The sequence below is a fragment of the Dipodomys merriami genome, unplaced genomic scaffold, assembly GCF_024711535.1.
Source record: "Dipodomys merriami isolate MVZ:Mamm:240054 unplaced genomic scaffold, mDipMer1.0.p SCAF_16, whole genome shotgun sequence".
In the NCBI taxonomy this organism is placed as follows: Eukaryota; Metazoa; Chordata; class Mammalia; order Rodentia; family Heteromyidae; genus Dipodomys; species Dipodomys merriami.
In genome coordinates, this window is record NW_027202937.1 from 25,378,787 (window position 1) to 25,402,802 (window position 24,016).

General features: G+C 43.5%; 1 protein-coding gene across 3 annotated transcripts in view; it reads right to left on the minus strand.

The window, feature by feature from the left end:
* The window catches only part of Hivep1 (HIVEP zinc finger 1), a 119,938-nt gene extending 96,283 nt beyond the window's left edge, over positions 1 to 23,655 (minus strand). The window contains exons 1-2 of one of the 3 annotated variants that reach the window (XM_070024559.1): positions 23,471 to 23,655; positions 16,699 to 16,838 (exon numbers count right to left, since the gene is read on the minus strand). In XM_070024559.1, the coding sequence (XP_069880660.1) occupies positions 16,699 to 16,738 (40 nt within the window). In that variant the 5' untranslated portion in view covers positions 16,739 to 16,838; positions 23,471 to 23,655. Of the gene's footprint in view, positions 1 to 16,698; positions 16,839 to 19,951; positions 20,038 to 20,318; positions 20,352 to 23,470 lie in introns of those variants that run through there. The other 2 variants (XM_070024561.1, XM_070024560.1) reach the window with 2 other exon arrangements.
* Between the last annotated feature and the right edge of the window lie 361 nt (positions 23,656 to 24,016).

Consider the following 24,016-nt stretch of genomic DNA (forward strand, 5'->3'; position numbering starts at 1 on the left):
ATCCAAACTCTATCCCTACCCGACCACAAACTTACTGAGTGGTATATTCGCACTTATTATATTCAGTTATCTCTTCACATCTTTCACATTACTTTTATCTTTTCTATGGCAAGTAGATTTTCTGCAGCTTCATGTGCTTCTCCAACTTTAGTAAGTAGCAGATTAAAATGCACTGGGCAAGCTGATGTTCTCATACTCCAGGACAGTGATGGAAGTCACAAGTTCTTTTCTTAGAATAATCCTGAAACCATACAAAATTGCCAAAAACAACCAGTGTCTGCACTCAAGATATCCATACACTGAGAGAAATCCCTTTATGGAAAGTACAGAACTTCAGTGAAGGCCAGCAGAACAGGAGGCTCTAAGCATTCTTCCCTGGGGCTGTTCATGACCCCTTAGCCCACCCAGCTCAGTCACTGCCATAGTCTAAATGAGAAGGACAGGCTGGCAAACCAGCAAGTCCACTGCTACTGCCGGGCCTGACAGTCTAGGACTGGGAGCATGATCAATGAAGTACAAGCTGGAGACTGCCTACACAGACCAATCAGAAAAGCTTAGCATCTCTATAGACTCATCTTTACCTGAACACAAAACTATATGGTAACCTCTGGGAAGCCAGGTTTAAAAGAAAAAAAATAAAGTAAGACAAAAAACAAAAAACTTAAGCTGAGACATGAACAGCCACATGACGGGAGCCAACAACAGCCCTCATATTTGGTCCAGACAAGTCGTTAAACAAACAAAAATAAATGCACAAGAGAGTAAGACTCACACATTGCCATAATCTGTTCCCTAAAATGTAGACTATCCAACAAAACTTTGAAGAGATGAAGAGAAACAAGAAAGGTGACTTGTGCTCAGGAAGAAAAAAAATAGATGATGAAAGTTGTTTCTGGTATCCTGGATGCTGTATTTAATTGGTAAAAACTTAAAACTGAACATGATTAAAGAATTATTTAAAACAAAAAAAAAGGTGTGGTGACATATGCCTATAATTCCAGCTACTTGGGAGGCTGAACTCAGGAGGATCACAAGTTCAAGGCCATCCAGGGAAGAGTGAGCACGACTGTATCTCACAAACAAAATACAAACAAAAAGACACGAAGATGAAGCTCCTTAGACAAGGTAGTATGTCTAACATGTATGAAGCCCTGGGTTCAATCTACAGCCCTGCAGGGGCTGGACAAGGTGGGGAACAGAACTTATAATAACAAGTAAAAGAATCTCAAGAAAGAGAAATCATTACGAAGAGAATCAAATGGAAGTAAAAGAACTAACAGAGGACATCAAAATCATCTCTGAGCTGAAACCAGAAAGAATCATTATACTTGAAGATGGCTTAATGGAAATTTCTCAGTCTGAGGAACAAATATAAAACATATAAAGCATAACTGGCTTTACAATACATAGGGATCAAAAATAAATAATAATGACATAAAAGCAAGGGAGAGAGCCTGGCACCATGATGCACATCTGTAATCTCAGGACTTTAGGGCTGAGAGGACAACCTGGACCACAGAGCAAGATTCTATCACAGATGATAATGATGATGATGATGATGATGATGATGATGATGATGATGATGGTGGTGGTGGTGGTGGTGGTGGTGACGGTGACAGTGACGGTGATGGTGGTAGTAGTGGTGGTGGTCTGGAACAAAGTCTCTGTCATTTACTCAAGTTCAACTATTACTAGTCTAGAGCATACATGTAGGAAATTACTCAAAAGAATAATTAAAAAGTCAAAACTTACAGTAAAATAAGGCAATAAATGAGGTCAAAGAAAAAAGCATGATGTCACTAGAAAATAGCAAAATGGCAGACAAGAATGCAAACAACAATTATATAAATATGATGGACCTAAACACTACTACATATAACCACATCCACAGTACTCTGTCCATAAGAGATATAATATAGATCCATTAAATTAAGAAGAAAACAAGTTCAAAGAAGAAAGTCAGGAAATGTACAGAAAACAATAACCTAAGACAGCTGGAGTCTCTCCGGTAATATCACATAAAATAGACATTGCCAGGCGCTGGTGGCTCATGCCTTTAATCCTAGCTCCTCAGGAGGCTGAGATCTGAGGATCACGGTTCAAAGCCAGCCTGGACAGGAAAGTCCATGAGACTCTTATCTCCAATAAACCACTCAGAAAACTGGAAGTGGGACTGTGGCTCAAATGGTAGAAGGCTAGCCTTGAGCTGAAGAGCTGAGGGACAGCACCCAGGCCCAGATTTCAAGCCCCATGACCGACAAAAAAAAAAAGACATTACCAACTAAGTAGACCTAAAACTGGGGTTTCAAATGCTCCACCCAACTGTAGACTTGAAGAGATCTGCCCAGATCAACACTGTTCAAACTGCCCAACTCCAATGCCCATCCAGTCAGGAACAGACAAAGACAACGCGGTATAGTTATATAAAAGATGTAATGAAGGGCTGGGAAGGTGGCTCAGTGGTAGAGCACTTGCCTTGCATGCATGAGGCCCTGGGTTCGATTCCTCGGCACCACATAAGCAGAAAAAAAAAGTGACTAGTCAGCATTAGCTACATAAATATAATTGGAACTGTGTTAGGGGGTGGTGGGGTGGAAAGAAGCAATAAATAGAAAGTCAAAGATGAAAACTACCAAAAGATGTAACGAAGATCCTGACACATGCTACAATATCGATGAGCCTCAAACACACTGAGAAAAACAGTAAGTGAATATCCAGGAAAGGCAATAAAAAGCCAGAAAGCAGACCAAGTCTTGCCTTAGCTGGGGTTGAGAGCTAGGACTCACTGCAAATCAGCTCAAGGCAATTCAAGGGATGGAGACATGTTCTAAAACTAGATTGTGGTTCAAAAAAAAAAAAAAAAAAAAAGCTGGCCACCTCGGTAAATTTACCAAGCATCACTGAATTGCCCACTTACATGGAATGACTTTTATTGCCTGTTCTTTATGTCTTATAAAGCTGGGAAGAAATAGAGTATACAGTAATATGAGTGAATCAGTAGCTTCTCTCTGAGACTGAAAAGATACTGCATGAAGGAGCCGATCACCAAGTACGTCCCTCATGCAAACCCTAGCCCCTCTAGGTACTGTATGGATGAGGAACATGTAACTCATCGAGTATCTGGCATTAATTCCATCAACGCAGAGCAGATGAACTTAAAACTATCCATGTCTAGAAAGCCAAAGAATGCATGCAATCCCTTTGCTGTTATGTTAGTGAAATATTTACTTCTACGTTCACTCAATCAATATTTGCACAGCTGCCCGGACTTTCACATGTATGCCATTATGGTCTTTTATGTCCTCAACTATAAATTTTCTAGAGAACAGGGCCACGCTGCTAAACTCTACAAATATGTCCATCACATCACAGACAGCTGGGCCACACAAGGGCAGACGTGGGCTTCAGAGCAGTAGTGAGCAATATGGTCCTTTGTACTCCATGACAACTAGATCTTCTTCCTATCAAACCTCTTCCAGTAGCTGAGAAATGTGGTAAATTAACGATTCTCATTTTATTTTTAGTCCCATGTTGACCCTGGCAGGTATGAAAATAAAGAGGCTGATGATTCAACTTGTCTGAGGAGAATTCATACGGCTTTCCAAAGCCATTCATCAAATTACTCAAATAGTTATCACAAACTCATTTGAGCTTATCCTTAAACCTACATACTTAAACTTAGGCAAAATGAAGCACACAAAACTATCATTTTCTCTACCTACTCCCATCTTACTACCTCAAAACCACAGAAAGACAGTAATTGCTGTGCTGGTAGCAACCATACATATGATCTGGTCTCATGCTCAAAATCCAGTTCTCAGTCATAGAGGAAAAACTTCCTCTTAGGGTTCACTTCTCAGAAAGTGCTTGGGGGCCAGGCATGGCAATACACACTTGTGATCCTGTAGAGGGAGGTGAAGACAGAAGGATCCTGGTTTGATCCTGGTTTGAGCAGGCAGAACTTAGTGAGAGCCTATCTCAAGAAACAACCTGGGAGTGGTAGGTCATATGCCTGTAATCCCAGCCATGGGAGGCAAAGACAGGAAGATTTTAATCAGGTGCCAGCACCAGAAAGTGTGAGACCCTACCTGAAAAATAAAGCAAAAGGGACTGGAAGAGTGGCTTAAGTTGCTTAAGGACAAGGTTCTGAATCAAACCCACTTAAGGAGACAGAGACAAAGAGAGAGACAGAGACAGAAAGAGAGAGACAGAGAGAGACAGACAGACAGAGAGAGACAGACAGAGAGAGACAGACAGAGAGAGAGAAATGAAAACACTCTTTTTACCCTTTGGTGAAAAATAAGTCTTTACAAGGTGTTTGATGTACATGCTGGAAATATGCATATACATGCTTTCAGTATTTTTGTACAACTAAGTTGAATATATAGATGACTAACGAAGACAACACAGGTAGGAGGATAGTACTCTAGAAGAGCTGACTCGCCAGCAAGTAAGGCCTTTTCGGTGGAGACCATGATCTTGGCATCAGAAGATCAAGAGCAGTTCTCTCTCCTCTTTAGAACCCCTTGCTCCCACACAAGAGGGAATTTTCTGAAAATACCCAGCAGGCAGCAGACTCTCAACATACTAAATCAGCGGCTGTAGGCTTCCCCATAATTCATTCCCACAGCAATCCTCCATAGAAAGATGGGCATTCATATTTATTCCCCTGCATAAAAGGGTTCATAAATAAAAGCCAAGTCTCTATTTTGAAGAGTAAATATTTTCAGCTGTCAGCCATATTTAACTACTCAGCTTCACCCCTGCTGCATGGGAACAGCCACATATAAAGTGAACATAGGTATGAGTCAATAAAACTTTATTTATAGAAACAGGAGGAGACTGGATTTGGCCAACAGACTATTTTTCTGATCCCTGCCGTAGAATCATAGCTATTTAGAATAAAGGGTAAATTATGAGCCGAGCAATAGCTCGGTATGTTCTGTTCATAAAGAAACTAAAGTTATCAATATTACTCTTTTATTTTCTTTTTTATATACATGATTATTTTCTGAACTGAAAAAAAATTGAAAACATTATCTCAATTCTTTTTACATGTCACTCTATTTCCTGGATGTCAATAAATCATACTGACCATCCATAAAAGGCATCTTTTAAATTGAAGTTTCTTACAATGTAGTGCCTGGGCTCTGATATATCTTCTTTAAATACTACATCTACCTAGCAATATAAAACTTAGTAATTTTATCATTTCCAAACACAAACTATATACATCAAATCTAAGAAGTCTTATGTTCCCTTCTGATCCTGTAAGTTTCAAAGTTCATTGAAAACTAGGCCAATGGTCATTTCCACACAATCCTTCCCATTTTACCAGTATCAAAACAATGCATTTTTTTACAATTTTTTTTTAAATGCATCTCAAAACCACTGCTCAGCCCAGGTGCTGTGGCTCATACCTGTGATACCAACTACTCAGGAGACAGATTATTAGAAGGGTAACAATGAGAGGCCAGCCTGAACAAAAACTTGGTGAATCCATCTCAACCAATAACCAGGTATAGTATTGTATACCTGTCATTCCAGTCACATGGGAAGTATACATAGGGAAAATGTGGTCCAGTTTGACCCAGGCAAAAAAAGGGGGGAAAAAAAGGAGGTGGGGTAGGAGAGGGAAAAGAAGGGAAAGGGGGAGGAGAAAGGGAGAGAGATAGAGGGAAAAGGAGAAAGAGAGGGAGAAAGAGAGAGGGAGAGGAGAAGGAGGCTATGCAGAAAGAATGGAGCTACTATAAGGAATATTCAAGTGCATCCTGTGCACATCTGTGTTTTCCTCAATAGAGGTTTTCCATGGCACACCTATGGATACCAAGGACCTACTTTAATGTATACTCTTCTCCATTTTAAATAAGACATCTTCATTTCAACTGCATCTAACTAAGCAAATCATGTAAGCAAACATCATTAATGGACCAGAGCATTTTTGTGAAGAGCTTGGAAATTCCCTTGGCTGTTTGTGCTAGCAAATACAACTTGGAGTGGTATATACAAACACAACTCTAAAGATTTTCAACTCTTAGACTTAAAAGGGGAAAAAAAAAAACATCCTTCTAATTGTAACCTACTCAATTACCTCAGCCATGTGTGTTGTTCTTAACTGGGGAGCATTTGCAGCCTCGATTATGACGAAAGAACTCCCAACCCTCAATGCTATCAAGCAAGTGTGAGCATAACATGGTGGCTGGGGGCTGGAGCCTGCAGCTGTATGACCCTGGGTAGGCACAGTCTGTGAGCTTCACTCTCCTGTGTACATAATGGGAATTGCAGTAATAGTCTCATTATCAAACATGTAAAAAACACTGAGTACGGTCTGATAAAGGGGCCCATGAAAGGGTACATCTTCTTAACACTTATTAAAACTACCTAAAAGCAGGCACCAGTGGCTCTACACTAGTAATCCTAACTACTCAGGAGGCCAAGATCTGAGGTTCGTGGCTCCAAGCCAGTCTGAGCAGGAAAGTCCCTGAGACTCTTATCTGCAATTAACCACCAAAAAGCCAGAAGGAGAGATATGGCTCAACTGGTAGAGCACTAGCCTTGAGCACAAAGAAGCTCAGGGGCAGTGTCCAAGCCCTGAGTTCAAGCCCCAGGACTGGCAATAGTAGCTAGATAGCTAGATAGCTAGATAGCTAGATAGATAGATAGCTAGCTAGCTAGCTAGCTAGCTAGCTAGCTAGATAGATAGATAGATAGATAGATAGATAGATAGATAGATAGATAGATAGATAGATAGATGATAGATAGATAGATAGATAGATAGATAGATTTTCAAATCAGGCAAGGTGGTATCATGTCTCCTTTCAACTGCTAACAGGGTTGAGTCAGGAAAATTGCTTGAGTCCTGAAGTTGAAGATTGAGAAAGAGTATCATCTTTTTTCTACACAAAAACAAGCTGGAAAGAACACTACACATGTACTGTCTTCATCAAGATACAAATAAGCTGCTCCAAGAGTTTCACATACACATTCTCCATCCACCTTTATTTCATCAGTAAAGAAGGCTGAATGAAACAACCAACCTCCAAAGTTCTCCCACACACACTATAACTCAGGTAGGAGATACATGGGGGCTACCACACAGCTTGCCCTGGTGCCCTGCTGGCCCTGGGCAGCCACCTTCCAGGTCTCAATGTGTCAGCCTTCTTTTTCATTTTCTTTTTCATTTATTTTTATCAGATCACACACTGCCCTAATTGTATGCTTAGCCTACTTTTATTTGACTAATGAAACTATTAAGTCTTATTTTTTGTTACACTGGCAAATCTGGAAGGGTTGGATAATAAGTAAATGTAAGTATACTTCAAAAATATTAGTATTTTGGTTAAACTCATACTCTAACCATTGAGACAAAGAAGTTTGCTTTGTATCAATCAGAAAGGTATAACTGTTATACTACCATGTTTCCATATCATGCTCAGGGACTTTGAAGTTAATTACACAGTAATTATAGTTAGATGGTATCCCAACAACTTTGTGATGTTTTGTATTTTTAATACATTTTGCACAGCAGTAGAATCTTTGAGTACTTTCTAGAATTAATTTGTCATAGAAAATCTCTAAGGACCTTCTCAAAACTTTTCACAATAATGCTGCTAAAAAATACCTTTAAAAAGTAAATCATGTGTATGTTCTTCCCCCTATGGTATATCCCCTGTTGTCACTGTATTTGATTTTGGTACCCTGCATCTTGTATATATATTTATCTAATTTGGGGAGGGGAAGGGGAATAACAAAATGCTGAAACAAGGACACAAGATGACCCATTGAAACAATGAAATTCACAAGACACTATGTTGGAAACAAACTTTACAACTTCTGGCAAGGGGGGGAGGGGAGGAATGGAGGAGGGAATGGCGGAGGGAAGCAATAGTAGGAGAAAAACAAAGGAGGGGATAATGTTTGACAAGAAATGTACTCATTACCTTACTCACATAACTGTAACCCCTCTGGTACAGCATCTTTACAATAATTTTTTTAAAAGAAGATAATTTTAAGCAATAAAAAGAAAAGCATTCCCTTCAAAAGAATAATTTGAATACTAAGTGAAAAAGACCACATTTGGTTGTAACTTTTTCTGCTTAATGAACAATGCAACATAGTGGCATGTTTTATAACTGGTTTGTTATTAATATGCAAAAAGGCATTGCTATTAATATGCAGAATGGTATCACTAGTTAGTCCACAGAAGAATACTGCAAAAATGTTTGAAAATACAAAAATGTTTGAAAATACTAAATATTAATAAAAAGGCACTTAATTTATTCATAAAACATTTTATAAATAACACAAGAACCAAGTTTAGCCCAGACATGTTCAAATTACTACATTCTAACTCTGGAGGTTAAAAATATTTGTATATGATAGGAGGTTTTATGCATATTATTCATTTTCGTACTCTACAGCAAGATAAAATTATACCCCATCAGAGCATATTTTGTACAAAGATGTTCTAAATAAAATCATTACTCTGGTTAATCATATTATTATATTTTATATTTGCTTTCAAGGAGAAAAATGTATTTTGCTAATGTTAATAAGCATTCCAAAGGCATCAAATAAGCTCTCATCATGAGCTGAAAAGTAATTATCTACAAAAAAAACCCAGTGGTTTGCTATCTTCTTAAATCTATTCTCAATTTTTATCCTAGTCCAACATCATAAATAATGTCAGCTATAACATCAATGGCTTTTCCACCAGAATCAGAAAAATCTATTCTTTAAATTATTATTTATATCCTTTTAACTATAGTCATCTATAGAACTTCTTAAAAATAAGCTATGGGGCTATTTTCCTTACAAAATTTCTGACCTCTCAAATCATAAAGCTGTCAGCATGGGATGGCTGCCCGAAGATTCCTAGGTGAAGCATAATGTAAAAACAGCTAGACTTCCACGCAATATTTATCAAAATTGCACATATACTTAAAAGCTCAAAAAGATACTCACTATATGAACAAGTATATAGATTATATATTCATGGTAGAAGACTTTATAGAAACCCAATAAACTGAAAGCAAATGAAAGCATGCATCCCAGTCAGACAAATCCTGAAAATCAGATTGGGTTTCCCTTGTCTCACCCAGAAGTGGGGCAGGGGACAAAAGAGGGGACACCCACTCAGAATTTAAATAGAACACTTTACTTAGATCCTGAATGATCTAAGAAGTCAACATATTTTACAACAGTTCAGTAAAATAAAACAGAAGAGCTCACAATCAGTTTCCTGAGAATTAGATGGAAAAGACAGATGTTCAATGCAACCTCATTTAACATGTCAAAAAATAACAATTTTTTTAAAAGGTAAAGTCTGAATGAAGTTCAATAGAAAAATCAAAGAGGTGGCATACTGAGCATGGATTTTCCTTTCCACATTATTTTCTGCCCTGACCTCCCTCTTCCAGATCCAGGACGAGAAAAGAGGGTGGGAGAACCAATAAATGAGCAGAAATTCTGCTTTCTCTGTGCTGCATAAAGCACAGTGAAAGAGTGCCTCTATACAGGAAGCACGTACAACCAGAGTATGACACAAAGAGCAGAATTTGAGGGAAGTAACAGCGCTCATCCTGAGTGTTTTCCCCATGGCCATCATCTGGGCAAATGCCTGCAGTTGCTGTATTATCTGTTCATACCCACTATCTGGGCTTTACAGGCAAGAAACTGTCATTCCATGTTCATCCAAGACCACACAGCATGGCAGTTCTAACATGAGGCCAAACTCTTCAGCTTCATGCCTACTAAATATACTAAATGCATAAATTTTATGAATCCCATAGTTAAGAATTCAACCTAAGCCAGGCACCAGTGGCTCATACCTGTAATCCTAGCTACTCAGGAGGCTGAGATCTGAGGATCACGGTTCAAAGCCAGCCCCCGGGCAGGAAAGTCTGTGAAACTCTTATCTCCAATAAACCACCAGAAAACCAGAAATGGCGCTGTGGCTCAAGTGGTAGAGCGCTAGCCTTGAGCTGAAGAGCTGAGGGACAGCACTCAGGCCCAGAGTTCAAGACCCATGACTCACCAAAAAGGAAAAAAAAAAAAAAAAGAATTCAACCTAAGTTAAGAATTACCACTTGGTTAACTGCTCAGTTGATTAAAATTTTGTTTTACTACAAGTTTCTTAATCAGAAACTTCCAAGTATCAGAAGAAGCATTTCCTACCAAGCTTCAAAAGTATAATAAATTTCATGAGTACAAATCATCTTAACCCTCCAGTTTACTAAAAAGTGAACACATTCAAATATTCCTCTGTTGAACACAGATAGTGTCTTCTGATATAGTTGGCAGAGATGATAGATCCATGAAGAACAATTAGGATGCAATACCATAAGTGCAACGAGACACACATAATACAGCAATGGGGGCCTGCTGTGGATTTGCAGAGGGAGGGAGAAGAGATAAGGGAAGAAAAAAATAAGTAAGTCTTTGGGAAAGCTACTCCCACACAATAAGGTGAGGAGTAAGAGGTATCTTCCAGAAAGAAAGAAGGCACAGCAAAGCTGAATTTGCCTCCTGAACTCTTGGAATGGCAAATGGCTACTCATCAGACACAAAAGAAAGCTGACCTGCAACATCCCTCTTGCCAAACTTGGAATGCTGAACTCCATCTTGTAATGTGTGGCCATCCATAAAGTCAGGTGCCACTGGTATTCATAACCTGATCACCCCCATGGGTCATCCCTCACACCATAGTAAGTGGGCTCATAGGGGAGGAAGAGGGTTTTTTTTGCATTGTGTTCAAAGCCAAATGTAGTCAGTCAATACACATAAAAAACAGCCACCAAATCTCAAAAAATATCTTGCAAAAGGTTAAGACTTAGTGTTTCCTACAATGACTTCCAATCTTAAAGTAGATGAAACTTTGAAACCTTTGGCCCAGATACAAAAAAAAAAAAAAACAAAAAACCACAAAAAAAACACAAAAAAGGAGGTAAGACCTCATTTCTTTTCTCCAAAACTTTGAAACATACTCATGATAACGACTGTTTTGGCCCCAAAAAAGAAAACCCTTTCTCTTAAGAAGACTGGACCATAATCCCCTTGACTGCAATATCCAATATCTAAGAGTCCAAGTAAAGACCTATGAAGGTGGGAGGGATGATCCTTCCCCAGATGAAAAATCAGCAAGCAACACGGCACATCTCTCTTGCCAATGCCCCAGGGCCATGTGTGGGAGCTCATGCCTTGGTACTGACCTCATCGCAGTCCAGAGAGACTTCTTTGGGGAAACCCATGACAACACATTAACCTCAGTGAAAACTGGCATGAAAGCATCACACACATATAATCTGAGATTTGTTTAAGGTGTTAATCTTTTACTACGGAATATCAAATTCAAGACAAATACAGATTGTATTCCAAAGAAGCCAAGTGAGTTCAGCAATCACGCCACATGGACAGCAGTAGCATACCCTAGCTAGGCAGGGACGCCTGATCTGGTTGTGAGTTCCTTTCTCTTCATTCCATATCTACTTTGTATAAGAGATGTCTTCTGTAAGCTGGTACAGAGGATCATAGAAGCTCAATATCCAGATATAAAATATGCTTATAAGTAGGCTGTGATTAGGCTGCTTTCACCCCAAACTCTTCCCAAGAACAGCATCCTAGCGTACTTCAGAAGGTAGGGAGAAATTGGTCCATTGAAGGCACTCCAGCTTAGTGCTTTCTCCTTTATGCCTTTCCCCGCTGGAACTGGAAGGTTCTTCTAATTTAGCCTGCTGAGTGAACTAACATGGCTCAGATCACCTCCTCCAGAAGTCTACCCTATGCCCCATCAGAAAGCCCCTCCCTCAGGACCTACCAACATGGCTTCTTTGTGTCTCTTGCTGCTTATGTACTTATATACTCTGACCTTTCTTTAGTAGTAAGAGCCCGCCTTAGGCAACTATGATGGACTAGAACCCAAATATTTCAGATCTTCTTAGAAAACTCATAATGTGGAAAAGAATATTTTATAGGAATTATATGTTTACTATTTGATGCAATGACTAATATTTCCAGATCAATGTGAAAATGGCACCCTGACTTATGATTTATGTCCCATTAGTCTATTCTGAAGTGAAAACATCCTAAATTGAATCCTAACCTACAACCATCCTAGCTTGGCAACACAGCACACAGGGGCAGGTCAGCTGTTGCTCTCATGATCAAGGGCTGAGGGACTTCTTCCCTGCTCCCACCCAGCATCAAGACTGGATAGGAATAGAATTGGTAAAATGTATTAGAATTTCAGCACAGTGAATTAAAAGATAGAAAATAAGAAAGGGGGGCTAGGGGTGTAGCTTATGGGTAAAAAAAACTTGTCTATTCACAAATGAACAAAAAATAAATAAAATATGAAAGGAAAATTTAAAAAAGACTGGATAGGATAAAAAATCATTATCCTGGGAAATTGTCTAAATCTGAAGTATCTACTGTATGTGTATTGCTTTTACATCATTGTACAATTGATAAATCCTAAATTAAAACATCAAGATTCTAGGACTGTTGATATACACTGGCGAATGTCTGAGCCACCATCAGCTAGCTAGGACAAGGAAAATTAGAACAGGGTGCTCCCTCTAGATGGAGAAACCTTAAAAGAAGGGATCAGAGATACAAATGCTCACTTGAGCAGTAGGCACTGAGAGAAAAGGGCCCTTCTTTATTAAGTTCATATTCTAAGTGACAGAGACAGGTATTTTTGATATGACTGAAAAATCAGACTGAAATACTACACTGAATATTCTCTCTCTAAATCCCATCTCATTAAACATTGATAAAAAAAAATCAGCAGTTCCAATTTGGGCCCAAAGCCTTTACCTCTGTCACCAAGAGTACTAATGCTTTTTTTTAGGTGGGCAACAAACACTGCTTCCAGATTCAAACAGGTTGTGAAGCTGACCAAATCTCCCAATGCCACCTTATGGCATCACATCTGGCCACATTTATCTGTCCAAGAAACATTTTCAACTAATCTATTTGATTTTAAATTATTTCTTAACATGTATGCATTGTGCTTCAAGTATTTCTTCCTCTAATGGTAATAAATGCAGTCATGCACTGCATAACTAGGTTTCAGGAACCAATAAGCCACATATATGACAGTGTTCTTATTATACAAACCAGGCCACACTAAAGCTACCAGCACAAGCATGTTCCTTGCAACACTATTTACCATAGCCATGATATGGAATCAACCCAGATGCCCCTCAGTGGATCAAGAAAAATGTGGTAAATATACACAATGAAATTCTACTCATCCATCAGAAAGAAAGATATACCATTTGTAAGGGGAAAAAATTTATTAATCAAAGTAAGCCAGACCCAAAGAAACATAGGTTGCCTGATTTCCCTCATATGTGTTAACTAGAATGTACCATTAACACTACAAGTAAACACACTGGATGGTAAAAGAAAAAAAAATACACTGGGACATGATAAAATTATACAGGTCTCTAGGCATTCACACAGAGACCAAAGGAGGATATTCTTTGGAAAGAATCACATAGGCGCAATAACTATATGCATCTGATCATATAAAATAACTTTTCAAAATGAACTCCAGGAAATGGAAATAAGAGGTGTTTGTTCTTTGCCATTGTTTTTGTTTATCTTGTTTGTTCATTTATCTGTCTTTGGGAGGGTAAGCAGGGAGGGAACACAGAGGACAAAGGGTGAACAAATGTAGCTGTGGTGCTCACTAGACACTATGTTGAAAATGCACTCTACAAATTGTGGGTGGAGATGGGAGGGAAAAACTGGGAGAGAGGGAGAGGAGTGACACTGTCCAAGCAAAATATAGTTTATCTGACTTAGATAACTGCAATCCCTCTGTATATCACCTTTACAATAACAATAAATAAATGAAAAAGAAGAATTTAATGAAGCTAAAAAGCTCCTATTGCTTAGTAACACTGTAGCACAAAGCATCATTCACATGGGTATGATAATGTTGGCTGAAACGAACACTACACTGCCAGTAATGTAACCATAAAGAACATACAATAATGTATGAAATATGCTAGATACTGATAATAAATGAGCATGTACTGGCTTATGTATTTACTATGCTATAGTTTTTCATTGTTATTTCAGAGCTTAATCCCTGTACTTATTTAAAAATAAACTATTAGCTTGATGCCAGTGGCTCACACCTATAATCCAAGCTACTTGAGATACCAACATCAGGAGGACGAAGAAGGTTCAAGGCCAGTTTCAGAAGAAAAATTTGACAGACCCATTCTCAATCCATAGCTGTGTGCAATGGTGCACACCTGTTACCCCAAGCTATGAGGGAGGCTAAGATGGAAAGAACTGCAAAGTCCACCTAGCCCAGGCAGAACATGAGATTTCACAGGACATTTCACATTTCTGATCTTAGCTACAATGGGAAGCCTAAAATGGGTGGTCTATGCACATGCGTGGTCAGGAAACAAGACTTTATCATAAAAAATAACCAGTAAAATCCAGGACTACAGGTGTGACTCAATGGCCAGTATCAAGAGTAAAGCCCTAACTTCAAACCCCCAAATTGGGAGAAAAAACCAACTACAAAAAAGCAGAGGCGGGTTCTTCAGAACAGATTCCAGGGGAAAGCACTGCTGTTCCCAGAAGGAACAGCATGTCACCGTTCTTGAACAGCTGCTAGCAGGACAATATATGAAGGCAGAAGATGGACCCTGAACTCTTGATCCTCCCAAGGCCAAAGCTAACGTGTGTGGTTCTGAATGTTTAAGAAAAAAAAAATTAACAAGGAAAATAATTTTTATAAATAGAAAGTGACTTAAGAGAATAAGGACATAAGCCAGGTACCAGTGGCTCACGCCTGTAATCCTAGTTACTCAGGGGGCTGAGATCTGAGAATTGTGGTTCAAAGCCAACACAGGCAGGAAAGTCCCTGAGACTCTTATCTCCAATAAACCACTAGGAAACTGGAAGTGGCACTGTAGTTCAAGTGATAGAGCACTCGCCTTGAGCTGAAGAGCTCAGGGACAGCGCCCAAGCCCAGAGTTCAAGCCCCATGGCCGACCAAAAAAAAAAAAGAGAATAAGAACATAAAAACTACTTCTGTAGAGCAGTACAATGGGTCTTCATTTTAAGCTAAGCATTATCTGAGTCAAAAAGGTTCTTAAATTTTGTGCTTAGTTTATCAAGTAAAAAAAATAACCTTAGTTAGCCAAGGTTAATTTACTCTTGAAGAAAAGAAAAAAAAACTATATAAAATTAGTGTAGCCTATATAAAATTAGAGGTCTACAGCAATATTGAAGCAACGCCCTAGGCATTCAGTTACCCTACTTCTCTCATCTACTCACCCAAAGTAACTTCCAGCACTGCAACTCCTACTCACAGTACGTGTCTGGACAGTATACCATTTTTAATCTTTTAGACTGCATTTTTACTCTACCTTTTCTGTGTCTGGATACAATTATGCTTACCATGTGTTACAAATGCCTCCATGTTTAGCATAGTAACACACAGCAGGTCTACAGCCTAGCAGCACTAGGCTAGACCATACAGCTAAATGTGTGGTAGGCTAGACCATCTGGGTTTATGTAGATATATTGTATGTTTGTGCAATGAAAGCCCCTAACAGTACCTTCTCATTATGTAGCTCTGTTGTTAAATGATTCAGACTATACTATGTAAAATACTTTATTCCACTAAAAATTCTTTGACTAACACTGGTACATTCTCATCTGATTGAGTTAAATGTAAAAAATAACTGTTATTCCCAGTGGGCAAAACACATTAGAAGAATACAAATCTTCTAACACAATAAACTAAATTATGCTTACTTTCTTAATATTAAAGTATCTGTTTACAGTTAAGATAAAATACAGTCTTAGTATGAAATCTATGTGCATTGTGTGTATATACATATATCTGTACATATACATATATATAGGTATACCTATAGACATGGATACATATATGGATACATATACATGTGTACATACATATATAACATATACACATATGTATATACATATATACATATGCAAATGTATGTCTGTGTATATACACATATATACATATAGACATACATATGTGTATGTCTATATGTGTATATGTATATATGTAGAAGCTAGTCTGTTCTAGGTTCTGCAAGTGAGTTTCTAGGTATATGTCAACTATAACTCATCTTACTAATCTAAATTATAGAGTAGTACATAAATAAATCTCCAAAAAAAAGTATGGGTGGGGAGGAGATGTGGCTAAATAGTAGAGCCCTTCCCTAGAATGCATGAGATCTGAGTTTGATTTTTTAAAGGTCTAAAGGAAGAAGGGGCAATGAAACACATACATAACGTTCATGGTGATCCAGTTGGGAAAAGTTATCAACCACTCATTTTAGATTTCCTTGATCCCAATAAGGTTCTGGCTAAGAAAAATTCATTCTTAGCTTTCAATATCCAATGATGGGTTGGGAAAGATTCTAACTTCATCAAACACAACTAATTCTTTTAACAAGACAAGAACTGCCTAGGGCAAATGGAACTGAAGAAAACGAGCTAGCCATGTTTGACTGTTGCAGTGCTGAAGCAGACACACCGCTCATTTTAAGCAAATCCTCAACCATTTAAGCCAAGTCCCCAGCAAAACAGTGAGTAACTAACATACCATTTCTGACTTCAAAGTTGTAGTTTATTAAAAGATTTCTTTTTGTATGTCTTGTTTTTACTAAAGACAGACGGCCTTACCTCGTAGATTTCTAGGATGGATCTGTTTTGTTCGAGGCATCTTCTTGGGCTCAGGAGCTTTTTCTTCTTAGAAAACTTAGAAAGAGCGGGTCACGAAAAGATGGCTCCATAAACTCAGTGTACATCAGTTAATCCATGTGCTGTAAAAAGGAAAAAATAAAACAAAAAACATATTTGACCACTTTCTATCAAGAGAAAAAAGTACTTCAAAATTTAGAGTTTAGCATAGCTTGACCCTAAACTCAAAGGGGAAAAAAAAAAGCCCTAGGTACTGCAAAACATTACTAAATTTTAAATAAATATAGAACAGGTTATTTTGTCAGTATTTGGGCCTTCTCATTAAGAAAACAGAAAAAAAATCAATTTATCTTTATCAGACAAGACTGAAGGAAGGCACTGTTTTAAAACTACTATTAGCAGGAACAGTTAAAGGATAGACGGAGACTACAAAAGAATTGTTGTACGTGCTCCATCTGCCCATTCATGAGGGCAGATGCCTTAGACATCTTATTCCACAGTTGATTCAATTCATGTGAAGTTGCTATGATGGCTGCTCTGCAGTCACTGCAACCCCCCCTTCAAGACACATAGTAGGGCTACTCTCTCTGCTGCAGCATTCAGGGATCACAGTAAGACCACTCCCAGAGCACTCTGTGCTCAGACATCCAATAGGACAATAGAATTCCGCTCCCACAAACACATGATCTTGCTGCATAAACAAAAAACCCACCAGCCCTTGTTTATTTAATGCCACTGGTGTTTGAGGGTTATTTGTTACTGCAGCATAACTAATCTGCCTTGACCACTACTTTTTAAAAAGTGATATACGCTATGCCAAAATAATTATCAAAACCCTAATCCCCTATCTCCCCCAAAGTGGCCACCGTGATCCTTTATTCTACTAGATTCTCCCAAGGATCCCAGAGCCAGAATTTTAGTTTTAGCTTACTGCAACAAAGTAGATAAGAAAAGTCCATTAAGAAAATATGGATACTATACCCAAAACAGTGTTTAATCACACAACAGAATGGGATAGGAATGTTTTGTTTAAACGTGCTGTTGTATCTGTTGCAGTACAAGTAATAAGCACCTACTATTTATTCTCTAATTTAATCCTAACAAGAACTGAGACCAAAGTTTGGAGAGTAGTTTAAGAAACCTAAGGTTAGTAACTAAAAAATATGGCACTCCATGATCAGTTGTTCTTTGCTTCAAAGGAGACGATGTCTACTTTGTTTCTTTTTGTTTTGCTTTTCAAGAGGAGGCCTAGCACAGCCAGTCATGACTACATGGTTTAGTCTAACCAAACTGGGGTCAAGGTCAGGCTTTACCCCATACTGTGTGGCCTAGGTCAAGGTACTTAACATCCCTTAAGATCCGATTTCCCAACTGTAAATGTAGGAAACATTATCCACCTAAGAAGGTTGTTATAAAACTAGTAACAATGTAAATATTTTGCCTGTCACACAACAATGTTGATATACTCATCCCCCTTAACTGAAACGATGTGGAAAAGAATGTAGCTAATATTCTTAAGAGAAAGGTTTCCTTTTAGCTAAGAAATACGGGAAAGAGCCTCAATTAACCTCAAGTGTTTTGCTCCTGGTAGTTTCTCTGGTAGAATAGCACAAGCCCCTGTCCCCCATTTTTAACTGCACTAGCGAAGGGTATGAATTGTGACCATCAGGGCCATTTATTTCACGTGGCATCTTACTAAACGAGCCATAAAAGATAGGTCTCCTCAATTCTCTGTACCATCGGATTCAGGAAGGTTCTGGTTCCACAGAGAATTCAGAGGCACGAGAGCCAAATAAATCGTAGGCATGCTTAGCTCCGTTCCCGGTTGAAGCTTTATTAAATGGGACACACCACGACAAGGCTAAGTTTTTAAAGCGTGAACTCTGATGGTAATCCATCCAACCATGTGACCGCCACCGGATCCCGAGCCTAAATGTAAAATATGCAAATTCCCAGTCTCTAACAGCTTTCGGCAACCTCGCTCACAGCCCACCCACTGTCCTCAGCTGTCCATCCCGCGTTCAGGCCCATGTGGGGGGGGAGGAGAGAGGTGGGTATTTTTCAGAGACAACAGCACTAAAGACTAAGACGAGCGATCCACTGGTTCCTTTACGGGAAAGAAATAAATACTACATAGAGCAAACCCAGGGACACGATCAAAAAAGCGGAAAGACAGTTGCAAGGAGGAAAAAAAAAAAAACCATGAATGAATGTGGAGGGCGGAGCCTGGGAAAACCCCTCTGCAACGCTGCACTGAACAAAGCGCTTTGCATGCCAGAAGGAGGGGGGGAATGGAAGTGCCAGCTCGGGAAGGAGCTCGGAGTGGATGCGGGAAGCTAGAGGAGGAGAGAGGGGAGGCGGAGGAGGCGGAGGAGGAGGACGAGATCAGGGGAGACTCCTCCTCACCCCAGCTCCGCAAACGCCCCCCCTTCCCTCCCCTCTCCAAACCACCCAACTCCTTTCCCCAGCCTGACCCCCCCCTCCAAGGCAAAACCCCAGTCCCCCCACCCACCGCCCCCGGCCCAACAGCTGCTGGCGCACACTCGCAACCCGGAAAGAAACTACCCAGGTGGTCAGGAGTAAATAAGCACTTGGAGCAAAGAACCAAAAGGGAGGAAGGAAGAAGAAGAAGAAAAAAAAAAAGCCACAAAGCCGGGAGGTTGCGGAGCCGAGGCCTGGTCTCCCTCGCCACCCGTCCATCCTCCCCGCAGCACGCATCTGAGTGAGGCAGGCTGGATCCCTCGGTACCTGCTGGGTTCCCAGGACCGCGGCCCCGGCCGCCCGCCCGCGCGCAGCCAGGGCGCCCAGAAGTGGCAAGTGGCTCCCGCACGCAGCCATCCCCTCTGCAAGGTCGCCGGTTTGCACACACGCACACACACGCGCGCGCCCGCACGCCGAGGGGGGAGGTGGTCCTGTCCTCACCCCCTCCTTTACCACCCCCCAACCCTCACCCCCCCAACACACACACACACACACACACACACACATCCGCTCCGCCGCGCCGCCTCCCCAGCTGCAGCGCCCGCGCCGCGGAGCCCGCGCCGAACCTGCCCAGGACGCCCGCCCGGCGGAGCCGCGGCCGCCGCAGCCGGCCCTGGAGCTGCGCTGCTGATGGCGGCAGCCGCGGCTCGGGATCTCCGGCGACCCCCCCGGTGCCGCGGCGGCGGCGGCGGGGCCTGGGATGCCCCCTGCCCCCACCCCGCCTCTACTTGACAACCTCAAACACAAACAGAACCTCTTTCCAGCAGCCGCCGCGGCTTCCCGGGTCCCCGGGCTCCGGCCCCGCCGCCGCCGCCGCCGCCTCCCCGGCACCAGGCACAGCCAAGGCCGGAGACTGGCGCTCACACCGCCCGGCGCTGAAATATTAAACAGGGGAGCGGGCCGGGGGGCGGGGGGGGGAGCGCGGGGCGCGCGGGCGGGGGCCGCGGGCGCCGGGCGGGGGAGGCGGCGGCGCTCCGCGGCGCCCGGGGCCGAGGCATGGTCGAGGGCTCCCGCCGGCCCGGGAGGGGGCGTCCCGGGGAGGGGGGGGGCCGGGGCGCGCACCCCGGCGGGGCTGCGGGACGGACCTCGGGGCCCGGGCGGGGTGGGGGCGCGGGCTTTACCTCTCCCCCCGGGCAGAGTAAGGCACGTTTAGCGTCTTTGGGGCGGGCGGGAGGCGCGCGGGCCGGCGGCGCGGGGGGCGGGGGAGGCCGAAGGTCGGAGGCTTTCCCGCGGGTGGGCGGGGCGGCAGGGGATCCCCGGGGGCGGGAGGCGGGGAGGCTGCGACACGCGGGCGCGGGGAAGGGGGGGGCGTCCCGAAGCGGGAGGGGGGGCGAGCTGAGCGGCAGGGTAGGCGGAGGTGGGGGGGGTGGGACACCAGTGACCAGCGTGAAATCGCCCGCAAAGCCCAGGCTGAGGGGCCGGGCTAGGTGGCCCCGGCCGGCCCTGCAATCGCAGGAAGCCGGTGCCTCGGGTCTCCCTGGCAGGGCTGCCCCGGACCCCGCCTTGCCCGGGCCGCCCGCCCCGCCCCGCCCCGCCGGGCTCCGCGAGCAGGGGGGACGCGGAAGGAGGCGGTGGCGCGGCCCGAGGGGGAGGGGCGGTTGGAGACGCGGAGACCACAGCTCGGGGTCCGGCCGACCCTGGGGAGGGCGCCGGGAGGGCGCGGCGGGCGGGCCCCGCAGGTGGGGCGGCCCGGGGGAGGCCCCGCCGGCGGCGCAGTTGAGGGCGGTTGGCGTGCGGAGAGGGGCGGGGCCGGGCGGGGCCGGAGTTTCTCTTTACCGTCTCTTTACTTTCTGAAGCAGGATGTGGGCCGGCCCGGTGACGTCATGGGGTCTCCCAGCCCCGCCCCTCGCCCGGGCCGGTGGGGAGGGGGGGAGGGGGGAAGGCCCAAAGGAGGAGGGGGGGGACCCCAAGGGGGTTTCCTCAGCAACGCATTGAAAGGGGGAAAAAATCATTGTGAAACTTGAAACTCATTAACTCTGAAAAACAACTTTAAAAAAAAAAAACGCGTGTTGGGAGGGTGGGGGGGGGTGTCTGGAGGGTAAGAAAGGGACTTATTACTAACCCTGAACTGAAACCACTTTTTTTGGTGGCGGATGTTCTATTAAAAGAGCGAGGGAAGCCAAGGTTATTCCAGAGGCCGCTCCAAAGCTGGCCGGTGCTTCCCAGAGCCTAAGCTGGGAGCGCGATTAACCCCTGCCTGCCCGCTTGACAGCTTGGTTGGGGTCGAAAAAGGGGTTCAGGGCTGGGCCTACGGAAAGCCAGGGCGAGGAGAAAGGGTAGAGGTAATTACCATATGCTAAGAGTTTGCCCCTTGGCTGCTGGAAAGCCAGGGGAGTAAGCTTAAGAGTCTCTAAGCTTTAGACAAATCGACTGAAAAGAATTAAGAGGGGACTGGAAGGTTTTCGGTGACTCCCTAAAGAACTTGATCAGTTTAGGGATCACTGAAGCTCAATAAAACAAAATAGCAGACAGAACTTTAATGAGCTACCTCTAACTTGGGAGGAATAAGGTAAAACAAAGAAATTAATGCTAAAAAAAAAAAACTGATCAAAACCAAACCGTTTTCCCCTTTTATGGAAGAGAAGCACTAAACGACCGACCATACGCCCACCGAAGCAGCTGACCATCTGTGCAAACAGGAATGACTCTGTTCCCTTGGGCTTGTATAAAGACGTCGGGGTCTCTCCTGAGAGGGCTGGCCCCCGAATTCCCCTAAGGAAATCCTACCTTTAGTTTCAATGGAGCTAAGAAAAACTCAAAAGCTCCAGAATGGGGTTGATTAAAAATGGAACACTCAGTAATGGGGAGTTAGAGCCAAAAATAATGTTATGCAAAGAGGAAAATTTGCGTACCAAAACGAGGGTATATTTGGTCGAAGGAGGAAAAAGCATCAATCTTTATAATGTTTAGCATGCTGTGCTAACCTTACAATGAAATGCTACGATTTTTAATTTTTTAAAAATATATAACCATCTCCTTTAGGAAATGAAGGGATTACCCAATCAGTTGAAATTCATCTATCGTCTATCTACCTACCTATAATCTATCTAGTTGGCTAATTCCCCAACAGGGTCATTTAGCCAAAAACACGCCATTAAATGTGAGAATATAGCTAATAATTTGTCAGGATAGACTGCCATGAAAATGAGTTTGTGTTGACAGTTGGAGAGTAAAAAAAAGCAAAAGGGTAACTGCGTTAATATTACCAACAACACAGCGCCAATTTAGGAATTAGGGTTGCGATGCACTTTTGAACAAAATACACATGCGAGTTGTTTTTTTTTTTCATTGTAATGGATGTATTTTGTCATTCCAACGTGTTTTCTGGGCCAGGAGCAGGACGTGAAACTTTTCTTTGAAACTGATAGAATACAGAACACTCCCAGTTAAGTTTATATTATTTCCCAACTGCACTTTCTTTGCCTACAATTCTGACTTCCTAGATGAAGAGGATGCAAGGAAATGCAGCGAGGTTATAAAAATATAAAATGCTTCCTGTCCTGTTTGGCCACAAAACATTGTAGCCAATTCACTGCAGGTCATCAAAATATATCAAATAAATGAATGAGAGGTGGGTTTCCGAGCCCGAGAATTAACATGGATGATAAAACGCAGCTGGAACTGTCAAAAATCTAGGAACAATGGGGTAGGGGTGCCCACTGTCCAAGACAGAGGGGCTTCTTGGGCCCATTTCTCTCCATCCAAACCGGCTCAGTGAGCAACCATGATGCACCCCTTGAAGGAAGTGCGGTTCGAGGGGTTCGAGCATCTACTTTCCTGAGCAGTTTGGGAACCGCGCAAACCCACCCCCGAGCCGCGTCCCCCCCCCACCATCCCCACTTCATTCCCTCTCCCATGCCCCCCCCCGCCCGGGTTCCCACGCAGGGCCCGGCCTTCCCCGGTCGGGCTCCCCCCTGGCGCGGCCCCGCGGTCCCGGCCCTCCGCCCAGGGAGCGGCCAGGCTGCGCCACCAGCACCGCCGTCGCCACGCGGAGATCCCGGAGGTTCCTCCCCGCCGGCCCGCCGGGTCACACGGCCGGGCCCTCCCCTCTGCCCTCCGCGCGCCCGGGCTTTCCCGTCCGCCGCCGCCGATCCCCTCCTCCTCCTCCACCCCCTCCTCCTCCTCCTCCTGGTGCTCGCGGCGACCCGGCGACAAAACCTTCCCCGCACACCCTGCCAACTCCGGCCCCCCTCCCCGCCATGCCCGGGCTCCCCGAGCTTGGAGCCAGACAAAAGAACCGGGGGGGGGGGGGGAGGAGGGGAGAAGAACTTACCCGAACTGCAACGCCAAAGTCGCCTCCAGAGCTTCCTGGGTTTAACTTTTAATTTTAAAAACAACAAAAGCAGAAACCCAAAGCCTCCTCGGTTGGAAGTGGGCGTGGGAGGAAATGCTCGGAGGAGGCGCTTCATTCTCTCGCTGCTTTTGCCCCCCCTTTTCTGGCCCCTGCCCGGGGCTTTGATGTTATCTGGTGCACCGCCTCCGTGGGTCTACACCTCGGGGCGGGCCTCGAGCCCCGGAGCGCGGAGCCCGGGGCCGCCCCGGGCAGCCCGGGGCAGCAGGTGGTCAAGGTGACGGATCCCCATGCCTGACCCCGGCGGCAGGGGAACGCTGCCCTTTGTTACCTGCCCAGAAAGGAGAGATCCGCCCGTCTAGCAACCTGGCAGAGTGGGGTCCTGCGGTGCATTTTTTGTTAAAACACTTGGAAAGAGACCTCCTGAATTAGATTCGTTGTCTTTGGACTCCTGACACAAACGAGGAATCGGATGGCATTGAATGTTTCCTGGGGCTCCGTTCCGTTTTTAGATCTCATTTCTGCAAA